A 26,187-nucleotide genomic window follows, 5' to 3' on the forward strand; every position below is an offset into this window, starting at 1 on the left:
ATTCTTCACAGTCACATAAATAACAAAAATTTTTTGCAATAGTATAAAAAAACAAAACAGATCAATGTACTCACAGATTACCTGGGGATATACCATGAACAGGGAGTGCTTTTTGACTAGCAGATTGGTAGCGAAGAAAATAATTATTCTCCTAAAGGATTATACACCTAATCCTCCCAACTCAACCCTGGCTCAGCAGGGTGGTCAAGAAAACAAATGTACAAACATTTAAATGATTACCACTTATTTCCTCAATATACATGTCCCTTGTCCCTTGGTTAAGAAAGATCTGAGACTCCTGGCAGAAATTTCAAAGTAATTCTACATATGAACCAGATCCACAAGTCTAAATAATTTTTTGGTGACTAGAAAGTGATGAGCTAGTGTTAATGGCATTTAAACTGACACTATCGTTTCTTTCCTAAGATCCAGAGCCCTTGGCTATAAATCCTTTACTTTCTTCTTCTCATATGGGCAACAGGAATTTAATGCTTCCTGCAAGACACTTCAGCCTTGTTAAGACAGTTATAAATATGGATGAAGGAAATGTATTTTCTTCATATGGGAATTCAATTTCAAGGGTTTACCTTTGGCTGTTTACATTCTAATAGAGGCTGGTTCCACGGGCAGTCAGTCAGCAGCCCTCAATGAACACATACCTCTTATGTAGGGTGCTAAACTAGCTTGATATGATGGTATTATTTTAAAAGGAAAAAAAAAAAGCCCAGAAGACTCTGCCTTGAAGGAGTTTTGCCATCTGTGATCCTGCTGCTTGAGGCAGTTCCAGGTGGCGGGATGTGAGCGAGGCAAATCTTTTGACATTTAGACAAATTTGGCAGTGAGCATGGCACCCAGGAGGGTGCTCATCATCACAGCTGTTCTTTGCTTTATGCCTTTACATTGAGGTGTGTTCCTAAAAAGTTGTGTGAGAAGAGATTCAGGAGGAGTAAATCAAATCATAGTTTAAGTGTTCCATGGGACATCACTATATAAAGGGACGGAGGAAAATTCTTTTGTAATTATCTCTTAATTTATTTGTTTCACAGCGTCAGGTTTTCCTTCATGCTGTTTGTTCCTAGTGTGGCTGATTGAGGTTACTCTGAAAGGCATTAAGAAGTTTCATTCTTCAGAAAGGAGCCATCAAGTTATTTAGTCATTTTGCTTTCTTCACTCTTTTCTGTTCCCATCTTTTATGCAATTTGGTCTCTTTAAAATCCGCACAGCAAGGGTGAAAGGAGAAAATGACAAGAAACAAAACAAAATCATCACCTCATTTCCAGATGGGGACTCTTTTCAAAGAAGAGTTGAGAGAGCTTGGGGCCTCTGAGGGCTTCCCTGCTGCGGTTATCTCCCCCTGGAGCCTTGTTAGCACTTAGCTCTTTCAAATCATTCAAATCTCATCTCCAGTATTCCTTCCTAGAAGATTTCTGAGCACTTTTTCCAAAACAGCCTCTATAGGTCACTCTGTCCTCAATGCCTACATATCTTTATTTTTCGACTTGCCTCTTCCTGACATTATGATTTGTTTACTTGTTAATTATCTAGTTCTGATAAGAAAAGAAACTTCAGGAGGGTAGGCTTTTCTTGTTTCATTCACTGCTATTTCTCATATCCCAAGAAGAACACCCAATGTGAAGTATGTGTTCAAAAATATTTGGTGAATGACTGACTGAATAATTTAAGAAAAGTATCTGTTTGAGTCATTTCTCTTTACTTCTAAACTTTCCATTAAAAAAAAAAAAGCTGATCAAATCCTCTTTTTTCCTCTATATTTTTAATGATTTATTTATTTATGACCACAAGAACTGGGGCGTAGGCCAGAGGTACAGGGGGTAAAAGATTAACCAGAGATAGAGTGGGGAATAGAAAAGGTGGATCTACTGAAATACACTGCTGAGGGGACAGGAGATGAGTTGGGAGAGGTTAGCTGCACCATGTAGGTCAGCTACGTGGCCAGGATTGAACTCATGCTGCAGTGGCTGGCAAAGCTTGGTATCACTGAGACTATAATCCCTGAGTGACCAAGGAGGCCCATCTTTTTTCTTCTTTGATAAAAGCCACTCATGCCATTTGAAAATACAGTATGTTCATTACATTACAATGTACAATTGCACATTACAATACAGTACATTGCCTATAACAAATTTGAAGAAGTATGCACTGATATGGTTACCTGCCCCAGTGGTGGACACAAGTTTAGGCTTGCTGCGAGCACCATCTCCTTTGGTGGTATAGGCTGTGACAGTGAGGGAGTAGGAAGTTTCAGGCTGTAGCCCAGATATGATCATGTCCTGAAATGAAACAATGAATGACAAAGATTGAAAACATGCCGCCGATACACGTGGGGAAACATGTCATCTTTCTTCATTCTGTGCATGCGCGAACATTCCCTGCAGCCATGCCAAGCACTGAAAGTCACATGCCTGGAGCTCATGCTATATATTATCAGTTTTCATGCTGATAGAGTAGTAGTGTCTTCAAGCTTCCTAAGAAGAAGCATTAAAGGGTAGTAGTTAAAAATCTGAAGCCTGGAGCCAGTCCCCCTCAATTCTTGAACTTAAACCTGACTCTGTTTATGAGTTTCGTGATCATGGGCAAATGAGTTCAGCCCTCTTGACTTACTTTCCCATGTGGAAGTTGGACAAGAACCTCACAGGGCTACTGCAGGATAAATGAGTTATATCTGACAAATACTTAAAACGCTGCCTTCCCCTAAGGAGTCACACATGAATTCCATGTTATTTATGCCAGTGTCGCTGCATATATAGCCAGTATTGCCCAACCCACTGACCGGTGATGGGGCTCATGCCAAAGCTATATTTGCCACCATACATGCTACAAAATGACTGCTCTGTTGGACTTGGCTATCATGAAAACCAGAGAACTCTTATAGAACTCAAAGGAACACATCTATGGTTAAACTGTATGGGAAATGAACCAAAACTACATATACTAAGGAATTGGTCTAGTGATTTGAATAGAAGGCCATAAAACCCAATAAGAGAGCTCATTTCACCAAAGCACAATTATGCCTTTAATTAATTCAGACTATTTTAAAAAATGTTAAATATCACCAACTGCTTATTATAACACTTTCTATGGGTCCAAAGCTTTGATGGTGATAAAAGTAGAACATCTTAGAACTATTCTTCCAAATTGCAGGTTACATGATTCTGTAGTGTATTGACTAGTAATTTGTTCTGGTTATCTTTTCTAAAAAAAAACACAGCCATACACACACAGAGCACAATTAAAACCGTTCAGGTTTTTGACACAACTATATTTTCAAATTTGGATATGGATAAAATTAAGAAACTTTATGTCACTGAAAGACAATGTAAGTGATAGCTGGTGAATGAACTGGATTGTTCTAAGGGCAATAGGGTTTTCCAGAACTCATTGTTGAATCTGATCCCAAATATGACAGCTTTTGACAAGAGTTGTACTATCATCAGTATAGCAATTACAGAATTTCAGAAGGCTATTCTGAAGAGTCACTGGAAATACTCTGCCAGATGAATGGACTTAATTTGGGAGACATTTTATTTTCAGGACTTTATAATGGTTTCACTGACATTACAGAAAATGTAAAAACCAAGTGAACTACCCAAGTGGTATTGTAAATTATGGTTATTCCAAAAATTATGATGGTAAATGCCAACATACTGTTTTCCAGGTCCTTCTCACATGATACTGAGTTGCTGCTGAAAGCAGCCCAAACTTGGAGAAAAAATAAGCAATGATTGGTTCTGAAAACCAAATCATGTAGTTCTGAGTGTTTATAGGCTAAGCCTTATAAAGGATTCTCATATATAAAGCTGGGGTAATCACACATGTTGTCTTCACACAGGTTGTAACAGGATGCCATAACTAATGTGCTTTAAAATTGGTCAAGCCCTCCACAGTGGCACAATCTCAGCTGAACACAACTCTATCTCTGCCTGGATCACATCATCTCTTGGAGTACATTTTCCTTCTTCAAGCCCTGGGGAAACTGCACTGGCATCCTCCATGTGTGCTCTGGGGCGGTATGGGGGCCATCATGGCTTTCCATTCTGTCTTCCTCTCTCTAGGTCTACTGCTTAAAATAAACAGTCTATAAATTAATACTCTGCCTGTTAAAACCTGGAATTCCCTGAGTTTTATCTACTGTGTTTCTCTCTGGCCCTACGAAAAAACAACTCTTTCCAAATTATCTGGAATTCTGCATCTGTCACCGATTCACCTCCTGTCTTGAATTCCTACTGTGGCACTGGTGGCCTATAGCTGGAAATATCTGCTGCGCAGTTTTCTTTGGTTGTCAAGTGTATTCCCAAGTTTAAATTAAATAATTTTAAGCATCATTCCAAAAAGCAGACTTCTTTAACTTCTGCATTTTAGTACATCTACAGAACTTTTGATTTAACTTTGAGCTCTTTTCCTCTTACTAATCAACTCTTCCTTTAAAATATTTATCATACCTGTTCTTTTTCATTTCTATTATCTTAATTTGGTTGAATTTTTACTTCATGCCCTTTCATAGCTTAGTAAAAGAGGTCTTTTGTTTTCTTCTTAACTTTCCATTCATTAAGTTACTGATTTTAAATCTTGATTTAGTCACCCATAAAATCAATTTAGTCAGTCATGACCAGCATTAAAAAAAATCATATATAATTGAATACGAAATATTAAACTTTACATGTATCTACAGGTAAATAGATAAATCCTTTATTTTAAGTGTATGCACTCACTGATCATGAGATATAACTTAATTCTCCTCTGGGTCAAGTTTATGTAAATTTATATAGCCCTGCTTTATTGTTGATTCCATGAGAACTGACACCTTACCAATCATATTTTCTGAAATTCCCAGTAACATCCATGTACTTTGGTAAAAAAAAAATACATAAATAAAAATAAAAAAATAAAAAAATTACAAAATGAAGAAAGACCTTCAAATAAGTGTGTAATTTCTTATTTTAATGACTTTCTCTGTTTTTTTTCATTACTGAAGAGTTAAGGCTTTTTAACTTCAGCTTTTCTTATTGAAATTTATCTCTTAACCCTATTATTACTAATTTACTAATATGAATCATTCATTCACATCAAATTGGAAAGCACACTGCTGCCCGTTATACACTTGACTGTAGTGTGTACCTACACTTTATTCATCTGTGAAATGTTCCTACCTCCAACTCTACAACACACAGACTCACATACAGTTTTACCTCCTGAGTAATTAACTACCCTTGAAGTTCTCAAGTAAAGCTCCAGGACCTCTTCTACTACCCTGTTCTACTGTCTTTGAACTCATAATTCTTAACGACATTGTCACTCATTAACTAATTGACTACAAATTGTTTGAGGTGAGTATTTTCAGTGTATTTTAGGTAAATAAAAATTTCCTAGCTCTCTAGACAGTAAGAACTTAGAAACCAGAGGTCATATCTACATTTTTCATCCCATCTAATACATAAAAAATTCTCAGCAAATAGCCATTACTTATTAACTCAAAAAAATAAAATCTCTCCATGAGATAGTTCTGCTTCTTGGAATAGCTTATATAATTTCCCTTAAAAATGTATGGGTGCATAGTAATGAAGAAACTCCATATCTACATAGAGTTAATAAATGCCAGATCTATCCATTATCCACTGAAAGTGTAACCCTGGCAAAGGATTAGGAGCCAACCACTTGACCTCTGTGGTCAGCAATGATTCCACTTTAAGCACACCTCCTCCTTTAACAAGCAGGGCTAATAACAGCTACTAAAACAATATAAGCTCATATATATATATATATATATATATATGATAAAGGTAGCTTTAAAAAAAGTGTTAGTTCATGCATCCAAGCAAACTGTGATGACATAACACAAATAAGAGAGCCATCAGAAAAGACAAGCACTTATGTTTTTGACAAAGTTGTCAAAATTACTCACATGTTCAGTAGTATCATCAAATTCCCACTGATTGAGATTAAGAAGTTTGAGGAGACAGGGAACAAAATAAAAAGAAATGAAGAGAAATCTGTAGCCTCATAAAGGTATTGTTGCCTTACTTAGATTTAATAAAAGTTTTGAAACTATAAATAATTAAAACAGTCTGTAAAATAAAATTCCAGGTTATATACTATGCTGCCACTCTCACCCCCAACTGAGAGGTCAAAGGTAAATACATTCTGTGTTGCTATTGCTAATGTCAGTTGATGTATTTTTTAATGAGTGATATGCTGCAATGAATTGATAAGGAATACAGCAATGCTAATGTTTTTATCAGGCATTACTATGTGAAATTTATTTTGACTTCTTTCTTATCTTACACATTTAATTTAAGCACTGATTAAATGAACATTTTCCATTAATATTGAAATAGTATAATCCCAGTGGATGTCTACTGTAATAAAATTTCAATTAATAGTCAAAGAGAACATATGAGATAGCCCAAAAAACCAAAACCAAACAAACAAAAGCCACCAAGGAAAACCAGCAATTAATAAAGATAAGCCAAAGTAGAAGGGGGGGGGATGACTGAGTTGACATTTACAGCACTTCATATCATATAATTGCATCCACTACTATATTTCACAATAATAGAGATGTAACTACAGTTCTATAATATGAAATTATCTGAGAGCTGAAGGACAACAAAGTAGAATGGTAATACCATTATCTTTTTCGTAATAAATTGCTGACTTACTAAAACATAGGCATTAATGGCTTCATTCATTTCAAACCATATTTTTTCTATTTTATAGGCATACAAAACAGATATTTAGAAAAAACAAATCAGTAACTCATTATCTAGAGTCTGAAGGACACTATCAACATCCAACTACACTTAGAAAAGTGGTCTTTAGTTTAAAAATCATACATTGAATTTGAAACAGATAACTTGGCCATTAATCAACATCCCTTTATTTAAACTATCTGAAAACTAAAAAAGCCAATAAGCATTTATGAGCGTTGATATTAAAACAATACAAGAGAGTCACATATATGTTTGCTGGTGTCTTATTAACAAAGATACAAGAAATATAATATTTAGCACCCTGATATGGCAGTCTTCAACTGGATTCATAATCTCCCTGACTTTCATACAATGGAAGGAACATTTCAAATTTCACAATCTCCACTTATTCTAATTCCAGCCAGCAGTTTTTGGGGGTATGAAAAGCATTCCCCAATTTCACATTCCACCACTACAGAAGCCAACATAGGTAAACTAGTTCATGGGTTGCATATAACCTCCAATCAAAGCAACTGTTATTAATTGAAACATTCTTTCTTTACAAAATTTAGTGGAACACAGGTAACTTTGTTATGGTACTATCTCCAAATCCTTCTAAATTATGGAAAGAAATTAAAAATCATATTCTATTTGAAACAACTTATTACAAAATCAACTCATGACTCCATGGCTTAAAGTACTTTTCAAGAGCCAAAAGACATTCTCCCATCTCAACCACTCTTAATACTTTCCTTAACATGGCTCATTATAGAGGATACCATTTATTCCCTGGGAACCTCCAATCTAATTTCTATCATCATCATTACCTTCATTTATTTTTTCCCCCTGGGAAATAAAACAATTACTTCAATCAAGTATGTAATTTGATAAGAGTACTAAATAAAATACTCTCTGGGAAATTTTCCCTGAATAGGAGTGTCTATTCTTCACTGAAACAAGTCATACATCTATAAATTAGATCAATTTAGTCCCAAGTAATTTTACCACTGTCGAAAATAGACCCTAACAGAGGAAATGCCACTAAGAGTTCTTCCCTTAGATTTGATTTGCAAAGTCAGAAAAGCAAACTCAGATAGGGCTGTCAAGAGCTAAAGATATGCATTTTAAGGAAACAAAGCTATATTTTTAATCAGATGAGTGTGATCTCTTAATAGATAATGCCCTCCCTTGATTTAACTTAAAGTGAATGTGCATCATAGTTGAAATACAGAATTTCAGATATCAAAAAAAAAAATTCAAAAAGGGGCAGACTGAACCAAATTCTATAAAGGTGGAAGTCAGTGAATTGCGAAGCTTACCTGTGCATCAGCCAGCATGACGTCCTTCAGCATGGGCTGGCCCTTGGGCTCACCGTTTTCCATCCTCACATAATGCACCTGGTATCCTCTTATCTGGCCATGCTGTTTATTGGGCACAGGCGAGCGCCATGAGACTTTAACAGATGTTGAGTTGACAGCCTCTACCTCGACTTTGCGAGGAGGACCACTAGGAACTGGAACAACATCATTGGATAAAAGAAAATTATAGGCACTTGTCCCACCCAGTCAGAGCATTTTCTTTACTTAGTTAAAAAAAAAAAAACAAAAAAACAAAAACAAAAAAAAAAAATGGGCAGACCCACTACATTTCTTTTGAAGAATATAAACATTTTCAATCAATGAAAATGCTCAACCAATCTGCTCTACCTTGTAAGAAAAGATCAAAAAACATGACCAATGCCAAAAAAAAAAAATGGAAGAAAAAAAGAGTATCAGAGAAATAGAAAAACATGTAAAAAATGTACAAAAGCCAAGGAAGATGCTTTGAGGTTCAAAGCATTAAAGCACAAAGAGATATAGCATTGAACTAATAACAAAAACTGTTGATTATTGTGGTTTTTTTTTTTTAAGTTTTTTTTTTATAGTAGAATAAAAAGATTCTTGTATGGGTTCTCTTCTCTTTTTTCTGTTGTCAAATGTATTCCACACAACAGATGCCAAAAATTCAAAGTCGAGCATCAGTGTCTCTAAAATATGCAAGACAAAAGGCAACAAGAAGATAAGAACACAGCTTTGAAATATTAACTTCAAAATGTAGAAAAACTGACTAGACAAAGTAAAGTAAAACACAGAAGACTTTATTTAGACGAAGTATAGTGAAGGACCTGGATTGCAAGGTCACAGCAGTAAACTGTTCTTCTAAAGAGTGCAAAATACTCTGTTGAGACTGGAAAAAGAAAAAAACAAAAAAAAAAAGGAAAAAAAAATTAAAAAAAGTACCCAGGTGCAGTAAAGACAGGTCTTTGGCCAAAATGCTGACGTTAAAGCGATGCTGAGTAAAAAGATGAGCAGAGAAAAAATGATTACGGTTAGCTATCAAAGCACAGCAGACCAAGGTTGTGTCAGAGGGTGCAAACTGACGTAGCAGAAGCAACATACCATCTTCATCTGTTCGAATCAACACAGACAAGCTCTCCGGGCCAGGACCGACATCTGTGTGGGCTGTCACGGTGATCCGGTACTCAGTCCATTTTTCCAGCTGTTCCAAAAGGTACTTAGTAGTGTCCGAAGGAATTCCCAAAATTTTGTGAGGTTTGTCATCTTCTCCGTCCACTGCCGTGTACTTGATTGAGTATTCAGTGATAATCCCATTCTGTTTTTCCACAGGTGGAGGTTGCCAACTTACCAAAATGCTAGTGGAACTTGGGCTGGTGCAACTAATGTCTTGAGGAGGAGCTGACGGCTCTTATTTTGGTAGTGAGTTAAAGGAAGGTTTGAGTGAAAGGACAGGAGTGGTTGGAAAAAATGATAAAACAAAAGAAAAGCAAAAATAAATAAACGAACAGTAAGGGCAACAAAACAGAAAAAAAGGCTTTGAAACTTAAAATGAATTTTTAAAGATAAATTAATGTACCTTGGCTTAGTAACATGAATAAACCAAAAATGAATAAATGATCAAAAGTAATTGTTAAATAATGGGTGGGGGGAGTACGTGAAAATGAAATCTTGAGATAAAAGAGCCTCAAATAAAATTACCTACCTGCAATTTAAATTCTTCTTCTAAACCAATCCCTCAGTATTCCCCAGCCCTACTATAGACTATCCAACTTCAGAAAAGCTGCAAATAGTGCAAGATTTAGGATGTGAGAGTCGGATGATGCTTCACAATGCTGTTTCAAGCTTTCCCATCTACATTCTAGAACGAGGGCGATTCATAGACAGTATTCACTTATGAAAGGGATCTTTAGTGCAAAAAGCTGCAGTAACTGTCAGATGCCCTTCCATTAAATACAAATTTTACAAAATAAAAAGGAAAGAAAAGCCCAACATATAGAAAAGACTCCCCTCTGACTATCTGAGAAGCTGAGTCTTCCTGAGCAGTTTTAAGGAAAAGTTTTAACCTAACTCTGATCATAGCCCCAATACAGGGTGCATGCAGAATCAATAAAATGGAATGCAGAGACCAAGGTTTACCTACCCGAGGGTAATGGCAGGCTTGTTGATTCTGACTGTAACTTGTACTTACCCTACGTCAGCTTTCAGCTTTTTATATTATAACTCTTCTTGAGACACCATTGCTAGTAAAGAATTAGATCCCACCAGCAAATTTTGGTAAAATCAAGAATAATCCTCTATCCCTTACAAAAGGTCAATAACACAGCCATTAAAAAGAATTATTTAAAAAAAAAATTCTGAGAACCATTGAAAAAAAACCTGATTTATATGCAACATTCCTTTCATTTTGTGCATAATTATTCATATAAAGTAGATTTTACAGAAGAGTTAAAAGATAAGTTTTCTTACTGCCCATTCTAAAATAAAACTGGTCATCTTCTGAATATTTATGCCAAATTAACTAAACATTTATTTGAAAAAAAATATAAGCCTTAAGAGAAGTGCACTGTCACCGTACATTAATTTTAAGTTAATATTTTCTGAAAAAAGAACAAGTGGGTTTATACCTACAAATGTAATATGAGCATGTGCACAAGTATGTACACAAACACACACACATATATTTAAGGTAATATATGGTAAAATGTGTTAAGTCAATTCTAAAGCATCTCTGAATATCTACTTTGGGCACTAATGTCTGTCAGTCTTAGTATTATGTAGTATCTGGTTATCCAATTCTTGCAAAGATCATCAATCTTAGCTTACCTGTCTGGTGTTTATCATGATTTTCAGTCAAAAAGAGTAATACCCTTTATTAACAAGAGGGAAGTCCTCTGAAGATGACAACCATCTTGTAAATTTAGAATGGGACTTACAACATCACTTGCATATGTTTCTATTGATTCTGTCTATAGGTTCTTATTTTTCAAATTATAAAATTGTATAGGAACTATCATTATATTATTTATAATATTCTGAATTGTTCATATAACTGTAAGAAATCATTTATGAGTCTTTTTCAATAGCTGAAAAATACACTGTACCAGCATATCTCCGATTCTGTGATAATATATTGTACACAAATTTGAAACTTTTATAACAATAAATAAGAGTTTGATGTTACAAAAAGCACATTAGGGCCTTATGTGTGTGTGTGTATGTGTGTGTGTACTTACAATGTCAAGTCTGTAAGTCATGCAAGCTATAAGATTGCAGCATGTCTCATTTCCTTTATTTAAATATCTGCTGTTAAGCATTATCTTCACAGCATTACTTACTAACCTACCTGAAATTCAAAGCACTGAAAATTGCATTAATGTACATGCTTCAGTTTTTAAGAGAATGGAAATTTTACAGAAGTAAGTTATAATCACTATTGGATTAGGAAAATGGATCTTTATACTTTTCATAAAAAATAATCATGCTTTGGGTAAGAAAGATTATGAATTTTAACATTAAAAAATCCTGAAATATCAAAAATTTCTATAGAAAACAAAATGATGTAAGATTTGCTTATATGAAAAAGTCAATCTTTTAAAAGTATAATTTCATGTTTCTCTGAAAATTAAGCCATAGTGCACCTCACAAAATTTAATATGTATATTTTATATAAACCTATTAAATACATCACTGTATCAAAAATGACACAAAAATATCCAAGGAAAAATCTCCATAAAGCTTTTCAACTCAAGGTAAATTGTTGTTTAATAGACTAATAGTAAAAAAAAATTAATAAAGAGTTAACAATAACACTGTTATAAGCCATCAAAATTTCATCAACATAATCTCCCATACAATATGGAAAATAACTTCCCCTCAATACAAGGAGTCTTCCATTGAAATAAACACAACTATGCTTTTGGTAACAGTTCCCAAAAGAAACTGGACCTGAGGAAATAGAATACAATTTAGAATTGCAATTGCACTGACTGGTGATGAATTCATTATTACTAAATTTGTTCAAATAGAGAATTTCTGTATGTTTCAAATTTCCACAAGTGTTGCTTCCATTGATAGAAACAAAGAAGTCACAAGAGCTAAGCTTTTCTCTGTTTAAGAGCAAATACATAAAAATAAAAGTTGGTTTGTTACCAAAGTTAAAACGTGAGTGCTTAACAAACTTTAAAAAAAAAGTCTTTAGCAGGCTTTTGAAATTTCCTAAGCTTTCCTCGATTACTTCACAGTGTTTTCAACCTAAATTTTGTTTTAAAGCTTTATAATTCACTAAACAGGGTCTAATGAAACTCCTTCACCCACTTTTCTTATGGAAACTCTTAACTCCTCATAGTCCTTTGATTTAGAAAGTAGGGAAATGCCATCTGCAATTTGCTCCCAGTTTGAAACCAAGACAATTTGCAGTTGTACACTAGTCTATCAAACTGGGCTCTTACTAGCATAGACTACTGACTATTAGGCATGTTAATGAACAGGTTTGTCTGGTAGTGGAAGTCAATGTCAGCAAGATCTCCTAGTGAAAAGGGCAGAAGGAAAGCAAAGAGAGACACCTACTTGACTGCATGGTTCTGGCTGATATTTCAGCTGTTGAAGCACCCAGGCCTTGTGGAGACCGTGCAGCCAGACGGAAATAGTACAAGCTGTTTGGTTTCAGTCCTTGCAGTCTATAAGATGTTCCTGGCTCAATGGTAATTCGTTGCTGTGGGTAAGTAGCAAGAAAAATTTGGTCATCTTCATTAGGATTCCTGCAAATATTCTTTATTATTACACTGCCTAGAAAACTATCAGATTTCTGTCATCTGGGGTAGAGTATCTTCAAAAAATATCCAGGACTTATTTAATGAAGCTATTGATATTTCAAAGATAAATCTTTACAACTGACAGGGCGACCACAATAAGGGAAACCAGTTCTATCTTTTCTAAGGCTGAATGAATCAGGTAGGAAGGGGATGGAGAAGCCACCACAACAGTCCTCTGCCCTTAAAGCGCACGTGTTGTTCTAATATAGCTCAGCTACAAAGTGACACCAGTGTCTCACAATGGAGTGTACCCACACACACACACACGCAATCTCAGTCCAACAGATAACTAACATATTTCCATGACTTTCTGCAATCAAAATAGGGGGCAAAGAAAATAAAGCCAGAAGTAGCAACACAAACTATAACAGAAGTTACATAAAGGTGGCTGGTAAAGTGATCTGCAATTGCCAGGTTCTCATGGGTAATTTGAGTAAAATCAAATTACTGGAAAAGGTTAAATATTAGATATAGAACCACTTTATTGATTTAAAGTAATTTTAATGCTTCCCCTTTTTGTGAAACTAGACCCCATGAGTAGGAAAAAAAATCACATTTTTTAAAAACAACTTTCAAATTCATAAATTTTGAAATAGGTTTAATAATCAAATGCTGTAACTTTTACATTTCATGCTGGAAATCTGCCTACACATTTTAGAAAAATTATAGCTGTCAATGGGTAATAAATGTAAGACTGAACACTAGCCTGTAGTAAACCTTAAAATGTATGCTAAATATGCAATCTAGTAATGACATAAATAGTCTTACGGCTTTTTAAACATGTAGTGTTTTCACCATTCATACAAACAAAAATCAGTTAGGGGGAATTCAAATTTAAACTAGAGAAATCATCCTGAGGGTGTCTGCCTTGCAAATATAAAAGCTTTCAGAAATTTTAGATTTGCCATGTAACAAGAAAAACAAAGGGGATTCCCTACATGAACAACTGCAAAGAAAGGTAAGTATGCCAACATTAAGGTCTCCACAGCATTCTCAGAGACTGTCATTCTCCTTCACTCTTTATCTGATATATTTTTCAGTTGGGTGATGCTAGGAATTCACCCAATTTACTGACTTATGCTATAATCAGAACATCAAGAGTTTTTAATGAGTGCATGAGATTTTATCAACATAATTTACACCACTGCTGAATATTTAGTTTATGTTGGGTTTGTTAGCTAACTCTAAATGTGCTGCATTTAAAATACAGTCTTTGGAGATTCTGCTCAATTCACATGTGTAATAAAACTATATTACAGGAACCTATTAAATGGTTGTACAGTATTCAACTTGACATAGTATAAGTTGATTGATAACAGTACATTTAGCATGTGAGTCCATAAGAAATTAGGGGCTGTTAAGCTATGTAAAAATATTTTTAAGTAAAATGGTTTGCGTACACTGAGTTTTCAAAGTCTCACTAATTTGTTCCTCATATTCCCTATTGGATTTCATAATAACAAAGGAAATATATTTATGACTACTAGATATTCTTATTCTGGAAAGGTTAGATGTATCATACACTGATTTCTATATTTTCTTCAAAGTACACCCACGAGGCAGTATACCTAATAATTAAGAACAGAGATTCTGGAACATGACTGAGATTCAAATTCCAGTTCTGCCATTCACATTGCAAGACTTGAGGCAAATTTTTACCTTCTTTCTGTGCTTTCATTTTGTTACATATGAAATAGATTAACAATAGAAGCTGACAAATAACACTTTTGTAAGGATGAAATAAATTCATATAAATGAAATAATTAGGACAGTGTCTACTAGTGTATATATACTAGAGTATATATAGTGATTTTTTTTGTCTTTTCACTTTCAACAATGTTTAGCTTTTTACAAAATTTGCTTAATTTGCATTGTATACTTGCTTTGTATATACTCATCGCCATCACAATAATTCTTGATACATAAATAACTGTTTTCTATGGGCATCTTTCTACGAAACCAGCTTAGAAAAATTCATGTATCCAAAGTTTTGGAAATCATGTAGTCAGGTGTCTAGTGACTTATGTACGTTAATACAAAGAAGAAATAAATGGCTAATCTCATAGGAAATATTCTTTTGCAACTTGATACTTGTAGAAGAAAAATGAACACTGAAACAGAAAAGAGTTCAAGTAAGGACAATAGTTGCTGTGTATTATTTTTGTTCTCCAACCCTCAATATTTTTGGAAAAAGTTCTCTTTTGATGAATATCTCTTTTCTACCACAGTACTCTACAGTTACCTGACTTTTTACCAGAACTTTGTTAGGCACACAAATACCTAACAAATACTGAGTTGTCAAAAAGGTGAAATATAGTCTTACCTCTTCTCCAAGTTCCCCATCTTTGAAGACCAGTTCATAGTTGGCAATAGTATCTGAACGTGGAGGTGTCCAAGAAAGCAAAATACTTGTTTCTGACTCAGGTTCTGCTTTGAAGTTCAGTGGTTGCCCTGGTACTGAAATAGAGGCAAAAATTGATCTTGCCATCACCATGATTATTCAGTTTTCCCATTAATTCATTCATTTAAACCTTTCAAAATGCATCTATATCTATCAGTATAACATGTCTTTAAAACACATTTTACCTCTTTAAGGGTCAAAACTATTATGAATGCTGTCTTGTCCTTCACTAGTTCAGTATCTATAGAACATAGTGTTCAAATATCAAATATCTCTGGATGAGATTTTCCAGAATAAAACTATATATTTCATAATATTGTTATAAGTACCAAATGAGATGACTTATATAGCGTACTTGAAATAAATATGATCTAAATGATGGGTACCTAAATCAGAACAGACATAAAAGCTATTGTTATTTTACAACTCAATCTCTAACACCAAATTTATTATGTTATTTTACAATTGCATGGGAAGTTATTATCTAAGACTTTCAAAATTATTTCCATATAAGCTTAGAAAATCCTACCTTCAGTCTATTAACAATTACCTTTAATTAAATTACTTCAAATTACTTCAAATGACTTAACAGACTTAACATAAACACAATATTGTTCCTGTAGCATTGAATTAAATTCACACATTAAAATATTTACACTTATCAGAAATGTAGCAACTTAATGATCATCTATAAATCTCAAATTAGCAATGTAGTTCATGCAGTAGACAATTTGGAAGAAATACAAATTGGTTGTAATAAAGAATGGGGCATCTATCCAGTTTAAGATGGCTTATTCAAATGTTATATTATAATAAGTTTTATGGACCCCAACCTTCCAGTTAGCTCTTCCTAGTCTCATAAAGTATTCTATCCAAAATACACAAGACTGATATACTTCAGGGCTATCTATAACATAACTAACCTTAAGTGATTTTTGGTCAATGTCTGCACAAACTGGTTGGTAGTCACACTTTGCTGGATTTTAAAGGTTTTGATCATAACCTCTGACACTGTGGCATGTCTCAAAGTTGAACATGCATATATATATTCTCACATGAGCATTACATATAAATATAATTAAGAAAAAATCTATAAAACTCACATCAGAGGAGATGAGATCTAAATTGTTTTTGGTAAATGAGCATAAACATTAAAAGACATATAAAATAGTGCCATTTGTAGGTAATATGTGACATCAATTTTTAAATATTTGAAACATCATTTTCATAATAAGATAGGTCTTTGAAGATATAAAATGTACTAATTTATTTTCCTTTTGTAGTCTTTCTCTGTAGTATGACTGAATATTAAGTCTTTTGTTTAAAAAAAGATGAAAGGCTAAAATATCTTTAAGAATGGCTTCTAGCATTCCAGCATTCCTAGTTATTTTATTATACACTCTGGTCTGTTGACCTGTGAGTCTATGTGTGTGTGTGTGTGCACTTGAGCGCACACGCCCATCTTTTCCCTTCTCCTTCTCTCTGTACAAGGGCACACTCCATGTTTGGACTGATGCTTAAGGCTACCGATAATCAGTGCTTCATATTTCTAATTGCCTTCATCATCTTTATTCCTTTTTTTTTTTTTGTAACAAAGGCCAGATACTCATTAATTTGATGCCTCTGGGAATGTACTTTTTGAAAGTTTATCTATTTTTTTCTACAGTACCTGCCCAATGGATGACCTAACACAATCATTCAGACTGAGAGGAGACAAAAGAAGATAAAAGATCTAAAGTAAAAGGAGGAACAGAAGGAAATAAACAGGGAAAGAGTAAAGCAAATGGAAGATTCCATTACTTCTGAAATGGAAATACCAAAAACAATAGCAGGGACAACAATGGAAGCCAACAGGATCAGATGACAAATGACTGTATTCTAACATTCAGATGATAAATGTTTTTCTCAACCTAGAAATACACACATACAATATATGTGCAATCACTTCTATTTCTCTAGTTTTATTCCCTTTTTCTTTACCCCAACTTCCATAAGTCTGGGAAAGACGACAGTCATGTGATAATGCTGACTTAAACTGAAATTGACTACAGGTTTCTAAAAGAATTAAAAGCATGAACAGTACGAGAGGGTTGCTCTTAGCATAATAATGCTTGTTCTCTATTTTTTCTTTGTTCCCTGCATAACACTAATAATAAATTGACATTGATTCAAACCATCTCAGAAATCTAATTAACTTTTTCTTAAACTGTTTTATTTTGGGGGGCTTTTAATTTGCCTTGAACAAATTCCCAGTAGGTTTCAATGTTTCATTCATGTTCAGTGACACAAGCTTTGTCTAATCCTATAATTCTGTTTGGTTCTGTTAAGAACCCTCTCCTTTTAAATAATGAATTAAGTAGGGACATCTTATTGTGCACACCTCCTTTTTATTTTTGGGCAAAATAAGTACACAGTAACCAGATGACTTGATGGTAAGTTTGTTCAATTAATGTGTGAGGGGGTCCCTCCCTCAACTTCCCATCTTCCTTCTGCTGAAGGGGTTTGGAAAGTAAGTATAGAAAAGTATAGAAGTAACTTAATCTATTAGATCTAAACTCAGGGAAGAAACATCAATGCCTAGAGGTGTCAGACAAATAAGTTAAATAAATGAGGAGGCCATGAGGGCTCAGGGCTTACATGGAGGAGTATGTGATATTCTGCACTAGAGATGCCTGCCATGTAGAATGTGGGCTTCAGTCACACAAACTTCTGATTCTTTAAGAGATTGTTAATAAATTACATAGTTTATTTTTTAAACAACAGAATTAATTTTGAAAGTGTATGGGGCAAATTGTTTCTGTAGTCTCATCCAGCAAATGGCCCAATGTTCTAAGAGCTCATTTTATCCTATAGTCTCTACACTCAGTTTCCCAAGGATGTGTCCCACCTTCTTGGGACTAGAAGGTTCACCTGAGGATATTGTTTCCTCAAGGTTATTTATTCACAGTTGAAACAACCAAATGAAGCTAAGTACTCAAAACGGAAAAAAGCTGTGAAATTTATGGATTTATTTTTATATTATCTCAACATATTAGTCAAATAGGCATATACATAGGACAGAAACTTAGGGAACTCCAGACTGTCATGCTTATTTATCCAATGCTTGGAGACCCAAGGAGCATGTCATCACCTGATCATCTGACAAATATGTCAACCACTGTGGCTACAGAACTGCAATAGCTGCATTTATATTTGTGTTTTCTTCTTTTTTTTTCCCCTAATATTTCCATTTTTTCTCTCTCTCTACACACACTCTCACAGTTTCACAGTCTTTACACCTTACACTTAATTGATATTCTTCCATCTTTCCTCATTTGTCTATTTATGAATTTTTCTATGTTATATCATTTCAGTAAGCAATTCACAGACCTTACACTTATGGCAAAACTTGAGATTTGAGGGAACTCAAGCAAATTAAAAGAATCTATACAGAAATGTAAATGCAATCACTTTACATAAAAATAAGATATGTGATGGTAAGACAAGTTTAGAATTCAGATGTAGAAAAAGAAAATGAAAGTGAAAATACAAATTTTTCTTGAAAATTATACTGAAGGGATTGTTATAACCTGTAATGTGGTCTCAGCACTACAGACTATTTCTTGATTACTTAACATCTATAATGAAATACAAGCTACTAATTCCCTAAAATAAGAGTATAATTCCATTGACAAATGTAAAGATTTTGAGTATGACAGCCATGATACCCTGTACGAATATCTGAAGGCAACTCCAAAGAAAGATTGCTGTGTGAGAAGTGAAGAGAAAAATCTGTAAGCTTAATCTAAAATGCTAATAATAGAAAAATCAACATTTGGGTAAAATTTAGGGATTATCTCAAGAGAAATAAAGGCTGGTGCATCTTACATGAATAAATGTCTCATTATAATGATGAAATACTACTAAAGGAATTAGAAAATGAAACTCATTGTTGCTAAATTATCTAGTATTTTAATAAGGAACATATATTTAAATATGTATATACAGCATATTGGTAAAGATAATAACAACAATAAAACACAGCCAGAATTGAGGTGGTAGTAAAGCAAGCAATGTAAATCTAAAACAAGGGGTCTGACTTGTAAGTAGCACAAATGCATCATTGACAAAATACTCACTACATAGTGCCTATACAAATCTTACTCTCAACTGTCATTAAAAATCAATAGGAAAAAGTTAAATTTTATTACAGCTGTATTTATATCCAGATCTCCAATACTCACTGTGAAAACTATTTAGAGAAAGTACTTAACATGGTTTTACAGTTTTGGCCACTGGAAATCAATCCTTTTCTAGTTTGCTTAAATAGGCCTGTTGACACATGCTAATGAAGTGATTTATAAAGTTCGGAAATCTAAAGTATAATGTCTCAATTTTACATCGTAACCATTTTTCAATGCCAAGAAGTTATAAAGTTGGCTTTTTCAACGTTTTTAAAGTGGATACTGTGCACTAATATTTATTCAGTAAATGCATATAATTATTTTCTTTCCAAAGACCTATACTTTTAACTACATACATATAAATCAGTAGACATTTCCTAAGACTCTATTAAGTACATAGAAGAACTAGAGGTCAAATCTGTTTTCTGAAAAAGCTCTGAAAAAAAAGGGTTGAATAGATTTAAAATCTTTTCAATTAGTATGAACATCACAATATTTTGGTGCATTAGGTTTTGATGTAACTACATTTCTTTATGTTTCACTTGTGCATCTTTTGGAAAACATAGCTACTCTATGTTTCCTTTTCGTGATTAATGATACAAGAATTAAAAATACCTGCATTTGTTTTCTAATAATGAAGATATTTTACTACCTCAAGATAAACAGCTGTCTTGCTGGTGGACACACATTTTAACAGTTTCAAGTTAAATTAGATGAAGTAACAACAATGCCAGAAATTAAAGTCATGGACATTTGGAAGATTAACACATTTCTCAAAAATAATCTTCCAAAGCAAAATTTTTTCATATTTAAAAATGATCTATAGATTACCAAAAGTTTTCAACTGTACTGATATTTGCACTCAAGGCAAAATACTGTCTATAAAATAGATATTTTAGTTTTCTATATTATCAATATAAACAAATACACATCAATTCTATACAGCAATTTGCATAAATGATTTTAGATAAGATTAGAAGTGACTGGTTACAACCATTATGGAAAGCTATTTGGAGGTTTCTCAAAAGGCTAAAAATAGAGCTGTCATATGACCCAGCAATCCCACTCCTAGGTATATACCCAAAGGACACAAAAACACTGATTCAAAAGGACACCTACATCCCCATGTTTATTGCTGTTCTATTTACAATAGGGAAAATGTGGAATCAACCCACATGCCCAAAAATAAAAGACGGTATTTAAAAGATGTGGTATGTATACACAATGGAATATTACTCAGCAATCAGAAAGATAAACTTATGCCTTTTGAGCAACATGGATGGAGCTGGAAGGGCTCATGCTTAGTGAAAGAAGCCATAAAGAAAAAAGAAAAAATACCAGATGGTTTCACTGATAGCAGGAGCATAAGTAATCAGAGAAAAAACAAAGAGAGAGACAAACAAATGTAGTAGAGTAAAGATGAAAACAATGAACAACTATAAACCAGAGACCTTTTATGGAGGTAGAAGGGGGAATGGGATTGGAACTGGAGTGGGAAGAGTGCACTGGACTGTGGTGATGGCACACGGGTGAATGGGTGGTGGGAAGCCCATGGGGATTACAACTGAGATGGAAAAGTACACAAAATGAAGAATGATGTTAAAAATTAAAAAAAAAATAAATTAAAAAAAGATTAAAAGTGACAATTTCCCTTGAACTCATTTAATTTCTACATGTTTGTCTCCTGGGACTGTGATTTTAAGCAAAATTAGTACTGTGATTATTTTAAAATAAAGAGAATAAGATGTAATGAACAACTTTCAGATTTAGAAGGCATACAAGTTTATGTATCTATGCATCTGAACCGAAAATAAAGTGACAAGTTCATATGCATTATTAATCATTATGGTTTTATAGCTGTGGAAGAAAGAAAATCACATATCATAATGTTTAATTTTATATAACCTCTCCAAAAGAATATTTCATAATGAATTTATGCTTTTGCTAAGAAGTGATCCTAAGAATTAGCTAGTCAGCAACAAGAAAAAGGAGTCATTTAACATTAATTATATCAGAACTGACATCATTGTATATGGCAGATGTCCACTAACATTAAATGGTCTTTGTTAATTAAGCCCGGAGAACAGATCAAAGCATTGTCTTATTTTGGAAGGTTTTCTTAGCCTATGATCCTGAGAGATACAAGTCATTATGTCATCATATATTTTCCAAGTCAATAGGTATAAAAAGCACAACTATCATGAAAGCTTGTGGAACTACCTTAATGTAAAAAAAAAAAGGACCAACTATTCTAATACACAATTGACCTATTAATCTAATTTTTTTTTAAAGTTCACCATCCATGGATCTTATTGACTCAATTACTGAACAGCACTGCCTTGACTACATTATGATTTACATTACTCTACATACTTTTCATATAGAAAATCAACTTATAATAAGTAAAATACAAGCTGTTTGTAAATACGTTCTGCAATTTCTAGTAGCCAGGGCACACTGCTTACACATCTTCAATCACATGGTTGATAAAGTGATGACATCAAAAAAGGTTCATGAATAGACATAAATTTGTCTACCTCTGATTCTTGAGAAATTCCATTAATTCACTCTTAAAATAAGTAATGACTTTCCCTATACATCATTGATAATGCCTACAGCAGTTTGGCTCTTATGTAGATTCTCTGAACAAACCAATGGCAAACTGCCATTAGTCCCTTAGGTAATGTAAGTTTATAAGTCACCAACACAGTAAGGAGTCTAAATAAAGCCTGAAATTCAGGAATAAACTTGTGAATAAAGCTGCTATGTTATATTCTTAATTGAAGTGAAAACTGATCACTCAGAATCAAAGTTCAGAGAGTTGTGACACCCTCTTATGAAAATAAAAACACTAGCAGAGCCAAGTTTTTCTTCAACAAATAGTTTGATATCTGCTCTGATACCCCTCAGATGGGTGAATCAGTCACAGAGTTTGATCTTAAATCTTGGTAATGGCTTTTCTTCATCATCTGAGACCCTAAGTGTGTGTGTGTGTGGGGGGGGGGATATTTTTAAGCAAGAAGCTTGCTGGCAAGTATAAGACATTGAGAGACATGGAAACACCCCCCTACCACCAACAAATGATTTTAATTTTAATCTTACCTTGTACTAGGTTGTCTTTCACAAATTAAATATCTTTAGGTATTCTTCTATCAAGAGTCACAAAGTATAATATAAAGAAGCAGTTTTTCTAGCCTCAGAACATAATGCTTAAGATATATTCATTTTCTCATGCAGAAAAGCCTTCAAGTTATTTGGATACAAGCCAGAACAAAGGATGTTAAATGCAGGCCTTTGCTTAAACACTCTACTTCAATCCTTCAGGCATTCTTTCTGGTCTGTTTCTTTTCAGTTGGCTTATCTTAATCCGTCACTGATACTCTATATCTCAAAAATCATGATTTACACTATGTTGTCCTTTGCTTCTTTGTTTTTGCTGTTCCCATCTCTAAGGGCAACTCTCTCCCTCTCTTCTGCTTGCCATCTAGAACTAGACTTACCTCCTGTCTGAGTGATGACTTGTATGTCACTTGAAAGAGGACCATCTCCAATTGAGGTAAAAGCCAGGACTTTGACAGAATATGTTTTCTGGGGCACTAGGTTGCCAATAGTAGTGATTTGGCTGTCAGCTACATTGTGTTTCATCCAGTTGTTAACATGCTGTGTGGGGTCCATTGTATAATAAACTCTATATCCTTGGATCTGTCCGTTGGGTTCCTCAGGTTCCTTCCACTGAACCAAAATGGTGGTGGAACTCAACATGCGTGCCTGGACATCCCTCGGAGCGCTGGATGGTGCCTGCTCTGAGGTCTGAGTTAGCACAGGCTCGCTGGGAGGCCCTCGCCCAATGTTATTGACGGCGACAACCCTAAACTCATAATCAGAGTAGGGACTCAGACCAGCCACACTGTAGCGAGTGGTTGCCACCCCATCAATTTCTTTGTAAGCTTCTTCAGAATTTTTAGGTTTATGCTGAATGATATAGTAAGAGACTGGCTCAGGGTTCCCAGAGTCCCATGTTAACGTGATGCTTGTTGCTGTGCTCTCAGTCACAACAGGAGTTCCTGGAGGTTTGGGTAAGGCTTTGGAAGAAAGGGAGAGAAATAGTAATTGATCACTCACCATCTCTAAGATATTACAATCATCCATAAACTTTATTATTGGAATAAAGATTTGTGAATTTTCTGAAGGTTTAAATCAGATGGACTTTTAGCCAAGGGTAATTTCTAAGTGATTGGGAAGTACAACAAAACACAATAAACAGCAAATCCATTTTACTAAAGGGCATTACAGTATTGTACTTTGAGCCCTATTTCAAAATGTAGTCCTGACTAGATATGTGATACTGGCTGCATTGTTTAATCTTTCTTTGCTTTAATTTCTTATATGAAAAATGGGAAAAATTATATTAAGTTATGTAACTGAATTGTTATGTTTTAAGAATTTTCTGTGAAGATTAAAGACCTAATACAGTCATACTTTTAGAAGGTACCTGGCACCTACAAAATATTAGTTGCAATTATCACTATGATAACCAAAAATTATGATAACCAAAACGTTGATCAAAAATTATCACTTCAAAACATAAATGGTATAACTGATTACCAATAAATGTTGAAAAGAATAAAATTTGGACTATGCTGACATGGAATTAAACTGTTATAGAAGAGCAGTATCTAATTTTTCAGTTGTAAGACATAGGTAACCCTACTTAAAAAATCATTATTGTTATCTAATCAAGAATTTTAAGATAAGGAAAAAATACTAACTTCAATTTGATTTCAAATTTAGTTTTTGTAGTTAATATTAAAGAAACAATAAAGTATAGTCACAAATTACTTTAAAAAATTATCAAAGTATTGAATGCTCAGTAACATTAATTACCGAGGTTAAAACTACATTAAAAAAATTGCAATTATATCCTTCATTTAGAAATTCAATTTGTTCCTTTTAGCAGGACAGAATTCAAAATGCTACAAATTACCAGCATTGGTGACCACCCATTTAACAGTTTCACCCTGCACATTTACTCTGAAAGGTAAAGAATTCCACTGACTGACTTTTACAGAAAACTTAGAACTGGTATAACTGATTACCAATAAATGTCACGCTTATATCATTGGCACGCTTATTACCCCATTATCCTATAACCTACAAGTGTTTTTTTTTTTTTTTAAGATGTATTTATTTATTTGTACAGAACTGGGGTACAGGCCAGAGATGCGGAGGGTGAGAAGATTCATCAGAGACAGAGCGGGGAGCAGAACAGGCAGATCGACGAAGTACACTGCTGAGGGGAGCAGCGGGCGGGTCAGGAGAGGTGTGCCTGGCCATGTGGATCTCCTCTGGGGCAAGCGGGGATTGAACTCATGTGGAAGTGGCTTAGACTTCTTAGTGCTGTGCTTTAACCCTCTGCGTCATCAGGGAGGGTCTACAGGTGGGTTTTTAATATGCATGCTTAAATGACTGACTAAATGAATGAGCCAGTACCCATTCATTAATGACTTTCATCACGTTAGTCACACGTCAAAATTCATCTTCATGTTTTATTATTTTTTGAGACAAAGAGTAAGGATGTGACAAGAGGAAAACAAAGGTGGGAATTTTAACAAGATCCTAGTTTAAGGTCACAATACTGCTTCTAAATTCTTAAAGATCTCCAGTAAGCTTTCAAATATTTAAAGGTGAAATATTTAAATATGAAAGGACAATTATGAAAAAGGTGAAACAAAACCTGCACATAATTCTAAGAACTACAGAATGATACTAGCCATGGGAATTTACAGAAAATTATAATAAAAAGAAATTTGTTTAAATATTCTGGCCTGACATTATTTTTTTTAAAGATTTATTTATTTATTCATACAGAAGTGGGGTACAGGCCAGAGATGCAGACGGTGAGAGGATTCACCAGAGACAGAATGGAGAGCAAAACAGGCAGATTGACAAAGTACATTGCTGAAGGGAGCAGAGGGCGGGTTAGGAGAGGTCTGCCAGGCCATGTCGATCTCCTCAGGGACAGGCAGGGATTGAACTCATGCAGAAGTGGCTTAGTGCAGTGCTTTAACCTGCTGAGACACCAGGGAGGGCATGTGGCCCGACATTTCTTAAAGATTTAGGTGACACAATTTTTCTCTACCGTATTTATGAAATTTTAAAATCATATAAATTAAAAAAAAAGTTAAAAAATCATATAAATAATTGAAAGTTAAAATCATATAAATAATTGAAATTTACTTTCTGATATTAAACAAATATTACATTTGCTCTGTTACATTTATTACAAAAGTTTTATGTCTATAATGTGTGGACAAATATGAGTATGCTTAATATAGGAACAATGAAACATTATTATATTAAATCACAATGATGACAACATTCACTTTTTTTCCTTGAATCACTAAATTGGTTTTATGTTGCATATATGTGTTATGTTATATATGTTTGGTTGATATTTGATACAAATTAAACTTGTGGTTTACATATTTTGGGGTTAAACTTTACAAAGAGGGAGGATGATTGATTTTAAAATGGTTTCAGATATTCCTTCAGTAACTTAAAGTCAACCACAGTTTGACACATTTTGCAAAAGTTTTCTAGAATTCTATAATCACTGGTTAAAATGAGTTGGGACTCTCACATGATTTTTTTTTCCTATTGAATCAAAAATATCCATAAATATGCTACTTTGGCTATATTTTACTAAATTATCTTAAGAAAAGACTATTTCTTGGCCATTTCTTACCCATACTAGGTGAGACATAAAGG

General features: G+C 34.1%; 1 protein-coding gene across 3 annotated transcripts in view; it reads right to left on the bottom strand.

The window, feature by feature from the left end:
• Window positions 1-26,187, bottom strand: part of PTPRD (protein tyrosine phosphatase, receptor type, D) — a 1,952,036-nt gene that overhangs the window by 149,848 nt on the left and 1,776,001 nt on the right. For 2 of the 3 annotated variants that reach the window (XM_004677659.2, XM_004677657.2), the window contains exons 21-23: window positions 22,920-23,501; window positions 15,179-15,312; window positions 12,611-12,755 (exon numbers count right to left, since the gene is read on the bottom strand). In XM_004677659.2, the coding sequence (XP_004677716.2) occupies window positions 12,611-12,755; window positions 15,179-15,312; window positions 22,920-23,501 (861 nt within the window). Of the gene's footprint in view, window positions 1-2,173; window positions 2,292-5,920; window positions 5,948-8,026; window positions 8,221-9,145; window positions 9,452-12,610; window positions 12,756-15,178; window positions 15,313-22,919; window positions 23,502-26,187 lie in introns of all 3 variants that reach the window. The other variant, XM_012721366.1, reaches the window with a different exon arrangement.

Source organism: Condylura cristata, unplaced genomic scaffold, assembly GCF_000260355.1.
Source record: "Condylura cristata isolate star-nosed mole 26May11 unplaced genomic scaffold, ConCri1.0 scaffold00006, whole genome shotgun sequence".
Lineage (NCBI taxonomy): Eukaryota > Metazoa > Chordata > Mammalia > Eulipotyphla > Talpidae > Condylura > Condylura cristata.